Genomic DNA, 15375 nt, shown 5'->3' on the forward strand with positions numbered 1-15375 from the left:
AAACAGGAAGGACTTCCCTGGTGGTCCAGTGGTTAAGACTTTGCCTTCCAATGCAGGGGGTGCGGGTTCGATCCTTGGTTGGGGAGCTAAGATCCCACATGCCTTGCGGCCAAAAAAAACCAAAACATAAAAAAACAGAATATTGTAACAAATTCAATAAAGACTTTAAAAATGGTCCACATCAAAAAATATTTAAAAAAACAAACAAAAAAAAAAAAACCAGGAACAAACTCACAGAGAAAACAAACTTATGGTTACCAAAGAGGAGGAGAGAGGAGGGCAAAGTAGGAGTATGGGATTAACAAATACACACTACTGTATGTAAGACAGATAAACAATAAGGATTTACTGTATAGCACAAGGAATTATACTCAATATACTGTAATAACCTATAGTGGTAAATAATCTGAAAATACATATATATAAGTGAATCATCTTGCGGTACACCTGAAACTAATGCAATATGGTATTAGCTATACTTCAATTTTAAAAAAAGAAAGAAAAAAGGCATCTGCCTTTATTTGCTTCATTTTTACCCTTGCTTCATGTACTGAGTGATAATGATGTTATAAAAGTATGACTAGGGCTTCCCTGGTGGCACAGTGGTTGAGAGTCCGCCTGCCGATGCAGGGGACACGGGTTCGTGCCCCGGTCCAGGAAGGATCCCACGTGCCGCGGAGCGGCTGGGCCCGTGAGCCATGGCCGCTGAGCCTGCGTGTCCGGAGCCTGTGCTCCACAAGGGGAGAGGCCACAACAGTGAGAGGCCGGCATACCACAAAAAATAAAAAAGTATGACTAGCATTTATTTTGTTCCAGACCCTATTTGTTTAATCTTTACCACTACCTTTGAAGGTTAGAGATTACTATCTCCATTTTACAGATGAGAAAACTAAAATCTAGAAGATCAAGTGGTTGCCCAAGGTCACACAGCCAATAAGCCTCAGAACTTGGATTCTGACTCAGGTCAGTGTGGGTGGGAGCCCTGCCCTCTCTAGACAAGAGGGTCACACCCCAGAATGGCGCCTCCATTTACAGAGCCTTCACTAAGTGTCAGTACTGGGCCGAGTCCTTGAACCACATTTTTAATTTATTCTTCAAAGCACACTTACAGGGACTTCCCTGGTGGTGCGGTGGTTAAGAATCCGCCTGCCAGTGCAGGGGACACGGGTTCAATCCCTGGTCCGGGAAGATCCCACAGGCCGCGGAGCAACAAAACCTGTGCGCTACTGAGCCTGTGCTCTAGAGCTCGTGAACCACAACTACTGAGCCCACGTGCCACAACTACTGAAGCCCACGTGCCTAGAGCCTGTGCTCCGCAACAAGAGAGGCCACCACAACGAGAAGCTCGCACACCACAATGAAGAGTAGTCCCCGCTCGCCACAACTAGAGAAAGCCCGCATGCAGCAATGAAGAGCAAATGCAGCCAAAAATAAATTAATTATTTTAAAAAACCCACACTTACAAGGTGAGCGTAATTATTCCCACTGTACCACAAGAAAACGGAACGTAGAAGTTAAATAACTAGATTAAGGTTACAGAGCTAGTAAGGGCAGAATTGCAATGTATTGGGTCGTTACAGAATTAGGGAAAAACCCAAACAAACTTTTTGGGTTTGGCCAACCCAGTAAATTTGGCCCATCAACTTCAAAGCCCACCTCACAGGGTACCTAGCACAGAAAAATGCTCTAGTGAATGGAGAGGTGTGTCCTCCCTGTCCCCCAGCAACAGTGACAAGAAAGTGATATAATATTTATCAGGTAAGAATCTTCTGGGTTACATCCCTAAGTCACAGCCTTTCATAAGCCTGTTATATGTATTTTGAAATAACACATAAAATGAGGGAACTCATAGATACTGAAGGAGAGGCCTGGGTTGGCTGCATTTATTTCTTTTTAGTCTCTGAACCATGGCCAAAAGATTCTCAGGTTTAAAACCAAAACTATTATCTATTTAGTCTTGATTCTAAAGCCAAACTCTCACTGCCAGTCCACTCTATAACCAATTACCTGATTCTTCTTAGAGAAGACCCTTCAAATATCCTGGATTAGATTCTTCAAACTCTTCAAGTTTATCAAATAGACTAAAAACTTGACCAGAGCTAAACGGAAATTAATGCTCAGCATGGTACTGGGCAAAACTGAGTGTTCATGGAATGAGGAAATAAGCCACAAATGAAACACCAAGTTGTCAATGCAATTTATACAACTTTAAAATTTTAACATAATTTCAAACTTACAGAAAAGTCGCAAAAGCAGAAAAAATTCCTACACACCTTTACCCACATTGGCTACTTATTAACACTCTGCCCTCTTTGCTTCATTACCAGTGTGATTTTATAAACATGATAATGCAGAATAAAATGATTTCATAGCAATTATAATGAATCAATGTTTTTTAAGATGGTTCAAACTCAAGTTAAAGGGAACACCACTTTGCTGCCAGGATCACCAAGTACAAATCTAACCACAGCCTTGAACTGGAAAGCTCACTGGATTCAACCAAATCTGAAGCCCATACATAACGATGGGTGACCTATGTCAGGACACCCGGAAGTTTCCAAAGTGACCATGGTGATGTCCATTTCAATACGAGCTTTTTTTCCAAAGAATCACTCCAATGGCCTTTGAAAAAATAAATTATTATTGTTAAAACAATATTTTTAAAAAAACGTTGCAAATGGAAAAAGGACTCCTACCCAAAAAGTAACCGAATGACAAAAATCAACCCCCCAAGTTTTCCGGCAATAGCAACCAATATGGCTACCGCCCAGAACTCTCTTTCTGTTGTGACATTTGAATCTCCATTTCCTCTGGAAATAACAACAAAGCAGTTTCATTCTGATTATTTGGTATTTCTCAAAGCTAACCACGAGAGCCTACATGACCTCACGACCTTCCACATTTGATTCCACAGATACCACAATAATCACGTACCTGTGATTCCCTTAAAGGGCTGCACGTGGACAGACCTCCTTTCGGGGCTTGGAGAGGCAGTTGGGTTATAACTGGTTCATGTGGTACAAAAGCTGTGGGGAAATGGGCTAAAACCACAGTCCTGGTGCGGACTGGACGGCACCTAGGCACAGCTTTGTTGGAGGAGGACATCACCTGAGTACACAGCCTTCCCTGGGAGAATGCACTAGTACAAGCTCTTCACCAAGTGGTTATGCAGACACCTGACAGCAAGCAGACGCGTTTCCTGGCCTCTTCAACTTGTTTCTGGTTGCCTTCAGCTCCTGCCAATACAGCCTGGATTCCCTCAGTAAATATCCGCCAGTGAAGTCACATGAAAAGATCGCTCCAATTCACTCTCATTGGTGGGTTTCCAAGGGTAGAAGAATACAGTCCGTGTCTCCTCAGTCATGAGAAAACCATTGTCACTGAATCTCCCTGGGATGCTTCCTACATCCAACCAAACAAAGGGAGCAACAGCTGAGGTTTTCAGATGAAAAACAAATGTGTCCCCTTGCTGAGAGATGGTGGCCTGAAAGAAAAAGATAAATGAAGTGAAGGACGAGGGCAGAGCTCTCTATTCTATATACAGCGCCTATCAGAACATCGATGTGGCTAACAAGGAGTGCATTTCCTACAACTTTGGTCCTGCAGCTGCTAAAGTCATACATTCCATGCACTGTGTCAGATGCTAAAAACTATGTGGAAATGTATTGAAGGCTGTGGAAAATTACCAAATTGTAATCTCAAACCAGGCGGGGAGGGGGGGAATATGTAGTCTCCAATTATTAAGGAGAATATTTCACACGAATCTCAAGGCTTTGTAGCTTTTACAGCTTTATACCTTTTTCTCAGGGTCTCATCAAGAGAGGCACATTTCTGCACCAGGGCTGGGTGTTTTAAATGACTTTCTCAGAATCTGTGTGGGGCTGGCTGCAGAGCACAGCCATGGGGCTCACCTTCTAGTCTTCTGAGGAGATCCTGCAATCTAGGCAGCAGCCGGCCGGGCATCTCCAAAAGCTCTACCACTAGAGCTCTCCCTCTTTTATTGCATCGTCAGTAAAGTTACATTATTAGCACTTTTTTTTTATTCAGCTCAAATTAATTTGCTTTTCATATTACTCTTGACAGATTTACTAACGTTCATTCTTAGGTAGCTATCACATTGTACTTATTTAGAATTTTTCAAGTATTCGTTTTATTTAATCTGAACCATCTAAATGAAATTATTTTCCTATTCATTTGGATATAAGTCCATCCAACTTTGAAATATTTGAAAAAATCTTCGTAATGTGAATTCTCAGCTTTGTAATCTGACCCTTAACTTTCTTACTTTAATTTTTTTTTCTTTTTAAATTCATTTTTATTGGAGTATAGTTGCTTTACATGAGCACTTTTAACATGTGTGAATCCCACACGATATCAGCAAAGGAGAGCACAGTTTAAGTCTTGTCATTCATTAGCCTCTTAGCACAGGCAGAGAGAGAGGCAGAGATGCTTCCTGGAGGCTGGGGGTTTGTGAACCTCCCTCACTGTGAGTACACAGTTGAGTGGGACCTGGTATTCAAGCCGTGCATCTGTCATGAAACATGACTCTTCCACATGCATACATGCCACGCCATAGGTTTGACATTATAGGTTATGTGTGACATAAAGAATTTCCAAGGGCGATTTTTACTATATATAACTTAGCCTGAGACAGCATGCAGGGTTCTGAGTTATTAACAAGAAACTCTACTTTGGTAGAAGCAAAAAAGAAACAAAATGTATTAGGTAGCTCTCAGAGGGTCAGAGATGCAGGCTTGAAGTTAGATGTCAAATTCCCAAATCATTCCACCCACCTATTCTGATGAAGGCACACAGTTTACATGGCTGGCCCTGGCTGCCACCAAGCCTGCAGGGAAGCCTCAGCTACTCTGTCCCAAGGCCAAGGCCAGAAGGGACACTGGCACCTGCTCCCTCTCGTTGTTGCCTTCTGCTGATCGGAAACCTCATCTCTGCATATCTGACTGCAGAGCCCAGAGCTCAAGCTTGTATTCTGGCTTCAGGGACACAGGGAGGAAAACTCAGTCCCCAGCATCCCCCTGAGGATAGTACATCCAAGCGCCTGGCCTACATTAAGCCTACAATAACGTTAACTACCATTACTATTATTATTGTTATTATATCCCTTTAGGATAGGCAAAGTCTCATTGAAATCCAATTGAGGTAGGGCAAAGGAAGAAGTCCTACCTCTCCCCCAGCCCAGTTATCTCAAAGTAATGGAGGCCCAGATGAGGAAAGAAAGATTTTGAATCCTGTCTAGAAACTGCAGATTTGTCTACTACATAGTTTTGTGCTTTTTTTCTGGAAAGAAGCTATGTAAATGGATGTCATTTCCTTCATATTTGCCCTATATCAGTTGTGACAGATAGATTTCATTATGGGAATATTTCATTATTAATTGGGAAGGAAGCTATGCTTTCATTTCAAGGATTGAGTTTTGATATGATTTCCAAAGCAAATGTAAAAAATCCTCTCACTTAAGTCTTTTCAATGAAATCTAAAACAAACTTAAAATTGATTAAAAATAGAGAATGAAAATATTTTTCTAGAAAGTTTCAATCACTACATGGAGAGGCGGAAAGGGAAGGAAAGGTTTTCAATCAACTAGACAGATTCCAAATTTCCTAGCTACACAATTTTTTTTTTTTTTTTTTGCAGTATGCGTGCCTCTCACTGTTGTGGCCTCTCCCGTTGCGGAGCACAGGCTCCGGACGTGCAGGCCCAGCAGCCATGGCTCACGGGCCCAGCTGCTCTGCGGCATGTGGGATCTTCTCGGACCGGGGCACGAACCCGTGTCCCCTGCATCGGCAGGCAGACTCTCAACCACTGCGCCACCAAGGAAGCCCTAGCTACACAATTTTTATAACAACACATCCTATCCTGATCATCTCTTTTTTTCCCTTGGCAGTGATAAAGAGAGTTGGTGACTGAGCAACATGGAAGCAATAAATCAGAGAGTAGAGTGAACATTTTTTAAATGAATAGACTCTCCTTAAAAATGCAAAATTAAGAGTGCTTCTACCGGCTCCATTGTTTCCTGGCCATGGACTTTATAAACACGTTACTCGGTCCCTCCAAACAGGTTTGCTCACTTGTATATGCAGATGATAATAGTTCATGGTTGATGCAGTAAAGCCCCCAGGACAGACAGAGCCTGGAACCTACAGGAGGAGCAGTCAGTGGTGATGACTCCTGCTGCCTCACCCTCCACTGCACCAGCCTGACTAGGGAGATGTGATGGGACAGCAGGACTGGCAGGAACCTTAAGCTTTGACAAATACAAATAATAAAAATTACTTGCTCTTTGCTTCCAGTGGGAAGGGGCCAATCTTCCCCGGGTCCCAGGTAAGCTCAGTACCAAGGAGAAATTTTGCAAAAAAGCAGGACAGTTCCACAAAGCCACGGTGACCCCAGACCAGTGGTGCTTACAGTGATATTTGCCTTGTGGAGCCCCTTGGCCTCCTTTGGTGAGGACAGGAAGTGATAGTTGGTTGGGCTCAAGAGCTCCCTGGCAGTTGACAGGTAAAAGGAAACCACACAGCTTTGTCGTGTACAATTTGTACATCCTCTTAATAATTCAGCTACTGGCTTATCATAGAGAAGAGCAGACTCCCCTGCTTTCATCACAAAAGGCTTCGTCGTCTCAGAGCACACGGGCTCCAGGGAACTCCATGTGTGGACTCTCACCTGGGGAGAAACAAGACAGAAAAAAACCGAACATTCTTAGTTACTATTTTTTTTAGAGAATAATAGGAGTAATAATAGATGAAAGTCAGAATAGCAGAACTGCTTAAGAGACTGTGAAACTTGGGTTTAACCATAGCCCCACCAAGTACTTGTCATGTAACCAAGAAGTTAACTTCTCAAAGTATCCATTTCTTCAAACGTAAAATGAGAATAATAACAGCACTAACTCCACAGGCTGTTGCGAGAATTAAGCAATTTATGGAAGGCACAGGACCTGGCACATTATAGTTAATTCATAGACTTGACTTGTTCTCAATGTCCTCCTAACTGTAGCCACCCAAGACTTCTTTGAGTTTCTACCCTTTCTTTTACTTAAAATTGTTTTAAATACAAGTTCATTTTTCCACATATATATTCTGAATAATTTTACTGATTTCCACTTTAACATACTGTTTTAAATGAGTTCTTTTGGTAAAGTCTAGCCTATTTCCAGCTTCTCATGATTATAAATAACCTTAGATTTAACTGGCATTTTACAGTTTACAATGCACAGTCATCTAATGACTGTATTCGCTATCCATAGAAATCCTTTAAGAAGGCAGGCTGGTGTCATTTTACAGATGAGGAAACTGAACCAAGACATTAAGGTCATAGAATAAATAGAATTTTTCCCTGAATATAGGTTTTCCAATTCCAAGAACAGCTCATTTTCTGCTGCAAGCAGTAGAGACATTTTGATACAAATTAATTTCTTTTTTTTTTTCCAAAAAAGAATAGAACCAAATAACTAAAGAAATCTAAAATTCGCCCTCTACCACAGAGAGAAAAAAAATCCAAGCAACTTACAGTGAGCATCATCTTGTGGTCTGAGTGAAGGTCTGACACACCGTAGATGAAAAACACATCTTCATTCTCAAAACCCACCGGCAACAGCGGAGCGAAGAAACGCCGAGCAAAATAATGAAGCATTTTCCACTTTCCTCCATACTCTAAAAGTAATCAGTTGGGTTAGGAAACAAGGGTCAAGCAGTCGCAGTCATCATCCACAGGGTCCAGCTGTGTAACCTGTCATAATTCAGGGCACTGAGCATTGAAGGGAGAGCGGACAGTGGAGGGAACCCATGTTTGTTGAGGGCAAGTAGCATTTTTGGACACCACCTCATGTCAGCCTCAAATCTGAGCGAGGCAGCCATGAACATCGCACTTTTCAAATGAGGAAATGGAGCTCAAGCAGTTAAGTCAAACATGCCACGGGCAGTATTTTGAGCCCAGACCTGATTCCTAGCTAGCACTTTCTCATATGCAATTCTGCTTCCAGAAGCTCAGTGTACCGATGTTCCTTTTCCCTACATACACATGAAAAAGGGAGTCAGGAGCATTGGCAGTGAACATCTGTTACAAATATTCATTTCGCTAGTATTACTTAGCAAAAATACTATTATAGAGGCTGGCCAAGATGGTGGAGTAGGAAGACCCTGAGCTCACCTCCTCTCATGAGCACACCAAAATCACAACTATTTACAGAGCAACTATTTATGAGAAAGACCAAAATCTAGCAGAAAAGATCATCTACCACTAAAGGTATAAAGAAGGAACCACAACAAGATGGGTAGGAGAGGCAGAGTTGCACACAGTCAAGACCCACACCCCAGGAGTGGGTGACCCACAAATGTAAGAATAATTACAACTGCAGAGGTACTCCTCAAGGAACGAGGGGTCTGAGCCCCATATTGGGCTCCCCAGCCCGGGGATCTTGCACCAGGAAGACAAGCCCCCAGCCCCAACAATGTTTGGCTTTGAAGGCCTGCAGGGATTAAATTCAGGAGTCCCAGAGGGCTGGGGGAAATAGAGACTCCCCTCTTAAAGGGCTCACACGAAATCTCACACACTCCAGGAACCAGGGCAGATGCAGTCATTTGAAAGGAGCCTGTCAGACTCATTTGCTGATCTTGGAGAGTCTGCCAAAGAGGCAGCAAGCAACTGGAGCTCACCCTGGAGACACAGACACTGGCAAGCGCCATTTTGGAATTCTCCCTCCAGCTGATTGGCACCAGGACCCAGCCTCACCCACCAGCCTGTTCACACCAGTACTGGAACGCCTCAGGCCAAGCAATTAGCTGGACAACCACCAGCAGACAGGCTGCCTTAAGACCTCCTGAGCCCAAGGCACCTCAGGACATGGTCCTGTCCACCAGAGGGCCCAGGACCCAGTGCCATACAACAGTGTGCACTAGCCTCAGGACCCCCAGGGCCTGGCAGCTGCAAATCCTGGGACCCAGCCCCAGCCACCAGCCAGCCAGCACTAGCCCCAGAACATCCTGGGCCTTGGCTTCACCCAACAACAATTCAAAATCAGCTCTGGGACACTGGGCCCTGCAGCCAGAGACCCTAGGAGTCAGCTCTGCCCACCAGTGGGCCAGCACTAGCCCCAGGACCCAGATTCACCTACTGGCTCCAGGATCCCCTGGACACCAACTCCACCCACCAATGGGAAGACACCAGCCCCAGGACCACTGCAGCCCTACAGCCTACCTTGTTGGACACAGCCAACACAGCAGATTGGCACCAGCCCCAGGACTCCCGGGCCTGGGCCCCACCCACCAGCAGACCAACACCAGCTCTGAGAAACCTTGGATGCCTCAGCCAGCTGCCCTGGGATCCAGCCCCACTCACCAATGGGCCAGCACCAGCTTTGGAATACCCCAGAACCTGCATTCAGCCATATCAGGAACTGGCCCCACCCACCCACCATCAGGCCAACACTAGATCCAGGAACCCCAGTCCTGTAACCACCCACCCCAGAACCTGGCTCTGCCCACAAGTGAACCAGCAGTAGCCCTGGGACCCTCCAGGGTTCTGCAACCAGCAGCCTCATGACCCAGCCCCACCAACCAGTGGCTGGCAGGGTCCACACAAGGCAGGGCCTGGAAACCAATTGGGCCAAAGGCCAGCCATGTCTACTAGACCAACGACATCAGTAAGCCCACCACACAGAAGGACCCATGCACCCCACATAGGGGGCACCCCTAGAGCGTATAGCTCTGATGACCAGAGGGGAGTGAGCTGCTGGGACGCACAGTGTACCTCTTACAAAAGGCCACTTCTCCAAGATCAGGAAACATTACCAACCTACCAGATACATAGAAATAAAAAAAGAGCAAGTTAAGCAAACTGAGGCAACAGAGGAACATGTTCCAAACAAAGGAAGAAGATAAAACCCCAGATGAAGAACTAAGTGAAGTGGAGATAGGCAATCTACCTAAGAAAGAGTTCAGGGTGATGATCATAAAGATGATCAAAGAATGCAGGAGAAGAATGGAGGAACACAGTGAGAAGTTTAACAAAGAGTTAGAAGATATAAAGAACTAGACAGAGATGAAAACTACAACAATTAAAATGAAAACTACACTAAAAGAAATCAACAGTAGATGAAATGATACAGAGGAATGGATCAGGGAGATGGAAGACAGAGTAGTGGAAATCACTGAAGCTGAACAGAAAAAAGAATAAAAAGAAAAGAGAACAGTTTAAGAGACCTCTGGGACAAAATCAAGTGCACTAATATTCACATTATAGGGTCTCAGAAGGCGAAGAGAGAGAGAAAGGGGCAGAGAACACATTTGAGGACACAGTAGGCTGAAAACTTCCCTAACCTGGGAAAAGAAACAGACATGCAGGTCCTGGAACACAAACAAGATCAACCCAAAGAGGTCCACACCAAGATACACTGAATTAAAATGGCAAAAGTTAAAGAAAGAATATTGAAAAGGGAAAAGCAACAAGTTACATACAAAGGAACTCCCATAACGCCATCAGTGGACTTTTCAGAAGCTCTGCAGGCCAGATGGGAGTGGCAGAATAAATGTAAAGTGATGAAGGGAAAATCTACAAACAAGAATACTCTACTCAGCAAGACTTCCATTCAGATTTGATGGAGAAATCAAAAGTTTTACAGACAAGCAAAATCTAAGAGTTGGGCACCACCAAACCAGCTTTACAAGAAATGGTAAAGGTATTTCTCTAAGTGAAAAAGAAAAGGCTACAAATAGAAACATGAAAATTATGAAAGGAAAAAGCTCATTTGTAAAGGCAAATATTAGGTAGTACATCAACCATGTACAAAGCTAGCAGGAAGGTTAAAAGACAAAAATCATCTATATCCACAATAATTAGTTAAGGGATACACAAAACAAAAAGATGTAAAATATATCAAAAACAGTAATCAGGACTTCCCTGGTGGTCCAGTGGTTGGGACTTCACCTTCCAATGCGGGAGGTGTGGATTCGATCCCTGGTCAGGGAGCTGAGATCCCATATGACTTGCAGCCAAAAAGCCGAAACATAAAACAGAAGCAATATTGTGGCAAATTTAATAAAGAGTTTAAAAAAAACAACAATAATCATGGCAAGGGTGGGGGAGTAAAAATGTAGGGTTGTTAAAATGTGTTTGAAATTAAGAGATCAGAGACTTAAAATAATCATATATATTACATTACATTACATTATATTATATATAGATTGCTATATATAAGCCTCATGGTAACCACAAACCAAAAATCTACAATAGATAAACACTAAAAAAGAGAAGGGAATCCAAACATAACTAAAGATAGTCATCAAATCAAAAGGGGAGAGAAGAAGACAGGAACAAAAAAAAGAACTACAAAAAACAACCCCCAAACAATTAACAAAATGGGAGTATATACCTAACAATAATTAAATGTAAATAGACTAAATGCTCCAATCAAAAGGTACAGAGTGCTGAATGGATATAAAAACAAGACCCATACATATGCTACCTATAAGAGACTCATTTTGGATCTAAAGATACACACAGACTGAAAGTGGGGGGGTGAAAAAGGTATTCCAAGCAAATGGAAATCAGAAGAAGTTGGGATAGCACTATTTATATCAGACAAAAGAGACTTTAAAACAATGACTGCTACAAGAGACAAAGAAGGACATTACATAATGACCAAGGGATCAATCTTATATAACAACTGTAAATAGCTATGCACCCAATTTAGAAGTGCTATATACATAAAGCAAATATTAACAGACACAAAGGGAGAAATTGACAGTAACACAGTACGAGTAGGGGAATTTAATACCCCACGTATATCAATAGACAGATTATCAAGACAGAAAATCAATAAGGAAACACTGGCCTTTAGTGACACATTAGACCAAATAGACTTAATAGATATTTAGAACATTCCATCCAAAGCAGCAGAATACACATTTGATTCAAGTGTAAATGGAACATTTTCTAGCACAGATCACACGATATGCCACAAAACAAGATTCAATAAATTTAAGAAAATTGAAATCATATCAGCACCTTTTCCAACCACAACCCTATGAGACTAGAAATCAACCACAAGAAAAGAACTGCAAAAAACACAAAGATGTGGAGGCTAAATAATATTTTACTAAACAACCAATTGGTCACCAAAGACAAAGAAGAATCAAAAAATACTTGGAAACAAATGAAAACAAAAACAGAATGATCCAAAAATCTATTGGAGGCAGCAAAAGCAGTTCTAAGAGGGAAGATTACAGTGATACATGCTTACCTCAGAAAACAAGAAAAATTGCAAATAAACAACCTAACCCTACGCCTAAAGGAACTTAGAAAAAGAACAGCAAACAAAACCCAAAGTTGGTAGAAGGAAAGAAATAATAAAGATCAGAGCAGAAATAAACAAAATAGAGACATAGAAAAATAGAAAAAGATCACTGAAAACAAGAGCTGGTTCTTTGAAAAGATAAACAAAACTGAAAAAACTTTAGCCAGACTTACCACAAAAGAAAGAGAGAGGGCTCAAATCAATAAAATAAAAAATGAAACAAGAGACAATACAACTAATACCAAAGAAGTACAAAGAATCATAAAAAACTACCATGAACAACTACACACCAACAAATTGGACAAGCTAGAAGAAATGGATAAATTCCTAGAAACATATAACCTTCCAAGACTGAATCATGAAGAAATGAAAAATCTTGTTTTTTATTTCAGACCAATTACTAGTAAGGAGACTGAATCAGTAATCAAATACCTCCCAAAAGGGCTTCCCTGGTAGTGCAGTGGTTAAGAATCCACCTGCCAAAGCAGGGGACACAGGTTCGAGCCCTGGTCCAGGAAGATCCACATGCCGTGAAGCAACTAAGCCCATGGGCCACAACTACTGAGCCTGCACCCTAGAGCTCGTGAGCCACAACTACTGAACCCGCGTGCCACAACTACTGAAGCCCGTGCACCTAGAGCCCATGCTCCACAAGAGAAACCACTGCAATGAGAACCCTACACACCTCAACAAAAAGTAGCTCCCACTCGCCGCAACTAGAGAAAGCCCATGCACAGCCAAAAATAAATAAATAATTTTTAAAAAAAAAATTAACAAAAAAACCTCCCGAAAAACAAAAGTCCAGGACCAGATGGCTTCACTGATAAATTCTACTAAACATTCAAAGAAAAATTAATACCAATCCTCCTCAAACTTTTCCAGAAAATGGAAGAGTAAGGAAGCTTCTGAACTCATTCCATGTGGCCAGCATCAACCTGATTCCAAAACCAGGCAAAAACCGTATGATCATCTCAATGAATCCAGAAATGGCTTTTGACAAAATTCAACATCCATTTATGTTTTACCATAAATGGATGGGTATGGAGGGAACATACCTCAACATAATAAAGGCCATATATGATAAGCCCACAGCCCACATCATACTCAACAGTGAAAAGCTGAAAGCACTTCCTCTAAGATCAGGAACAAGACAAAGATGTCCACTCTCCCAGTTTTATTCAACATAGTATTGGAAGTCGTAACCACAGCAATCAGACAAAAAAAACGAAATAAAAAGAATACAAATTGGAAAGGAAGAAGGAAAACTGTCACTGTTGGCAGATGACATGATACTATACTTAGAAAATCCTCCTGCAGTATAAAAAAACAAACAAAAAAACAACTACTACTAAACTTTCTTTGGGTTATTTGTATGGAAATATGTTAATATAAATGTTTCAGGCATTACATGAAAAAAAAAAGAAAGAAAATCCTAAAGACAGCACCAAAATTACTATAGCTCATCAATGAATTTGGTAAAGTCAAAGGGTACAGAATTAATATACAGAAATTTGTTGCATTTCTATACACTAACAACAAACTATAAGAGAGGAATTAAGTATACAATCCCATTTACCATCACATCAAAAAGAATAAAATACCTAGGAATAAATCTAACTAAGGAGGGAAAATAGCTGTACATGGAAAACTATAAGACACTGATGAAAGAAACTGGAGACAACACAAACAAACGGAAACAGATACTGTGTTCATAGATAGGACTAACATTGTTAGAATGACCATACTACTCAAGGCAATCTACAGATTCAGTGCAATCCATATCAAAATACTAATGGCATATTTCACAGAACTAGAACAAATAATTCTAAAATTTGTATGGAAACACAAAAGACCCCAAATAGTGAAAACAATCTTGAGAAAGAAGAATAGTGCTATAGGTATCATGCGCCCAGACTTCAGACTGTACTACAAAGCTAGCCATCAAAACAGTACGGTACTGGCACAAAAACAGACACATATATCAATAGAACAGAAGAGTGAGCCCAGAAATAAACCCACACACTTATGGTCAATTACTCTACAACAAAGGAGGCAAGAATATACAGTGGAGAAAAGACACACTCTTCAATGAATGGTACTGGGAAAACTGGACAGCTACATGTAAAAGAATGAAATTAGAACATTTTCTCACACCAGTTACAAAAATAAACTCAAACTGGATTAAGGACCTAAATGTAAGACCAGAAACCATAAAATTCCGAGAGGAAAACATAGGCAAAATACTCTGACATAAATTGTAGCAATATTTTTTTGGCTCTGTCTCCTCAGGCAAAAGAAACAAAAGCAAAAATAAACAAATGGATCTAATTAATCTTAAAAGCTTCTGCACAGCAAAAGAAACCACAAACACAATGAAAAGACAGCCTACTGATTGGGAGAAAATATTTGCAAATGATACGACCGATAAGAGGTTAATATACAAAAATATATAAACAGCTCATACAACTCAATACAGAAAAAACAAACAACCCAATCAAAAAATGGGGAGGAGGGCTTCCCTGGTGGCACAGTGGTTGAGAGTCCACCTGCCGATGCAGGAGACAGGGGTTCGTACCCCAGTCCAGGAAGATCCCACATGCCGCGAAGCGGCTGGGCCTGTAAGCCGTGGCCGCTGAGCCTGCGTGTCCGGAGCCTGTGCTCTGCAATGGGAGAGGCCACAACAGTGAGAGGCCTGTGTACCGCAAAAAAAAAAAAAAAATGGGGAGGAGACCTGAATAGACATTTTTCGAAATAAGACATACAGATGACCAACAGGCATATGAAAATATACTCAATGTTGTTGATCATCAGGGATGCAAATCAAAACCACAATGAGGTATCACCTCACATCTGTCAGAATGACTATATTCAAAACAACCACAAAGAGTAACTGTTGGCAAGGATGTGGAGAAAAAGGGAACCCTCCTACAGTGTTGGTGGTAATGTAAATTGATGCGGCCACTCTAGAAAACAGGATGGAGGTGCCTCAAAAAAAACTAAAAATAGAACTATAAGACCTGGCAATTCCACTCCTGGGTATATATCCAAAGAAAATAAAAACA

General features: G+C 41.7%; 1 protein-coding gene across 9 annotated transcripts in view; it reads right to left on the reverse strand.

The window, feature by feature from the left end:
* MANBA (mannosidase beta) overlaps nucleotides 1-15375 on the reverse strand; it is a 144897-nt gene that overhangs the window by 29497 nt on the left and 100025 nt on the right. For 8 of the 9 annotated variants that reach the window (XR_007476922.1, XR_007476923.1, XR_007476921.1 and 5 more), the window contains 3 exons: nucleotides 7531-7673; nucleotides 6427-6684; nucleotides 2935-3484 (listed from right to left, as the gene is read on the reverse strand). Coding sequence is in view for 1 of the 9 variants with exons in the window: in XM_004263572.4 (XP_004263620.2) it covers nucleotides 3260-3484; nucleotides 6427-6684; nucleotides 7531-7673 (626 nt within the window). In the remaining 8 variants the exon portion in view is untranslated. Of the gene's footprint in view, nucleotides 1-2185; nucleotides 3485-6426; nucleotides 6685-7530; nucleotides 7674-15375 lie in introns of those variants that run through there. The other variant, XM_004263572.4, reaches the window with a different exon arrangement.

The sequence above is a fragment of the Orcinus orca genome, chromosome 4 (genome assembly GCF_937001465.1).
Source record: "Orcinus orca chromosome 4, mOrcOrc1.1, whole genome shotgun sequence".
Taxonomy (NCBI): Eukaryota; Metazoa; Chordata; class Mammalia; order Artiodactyla; family Delphinidae; genus Orcinus; species Orcinus orca.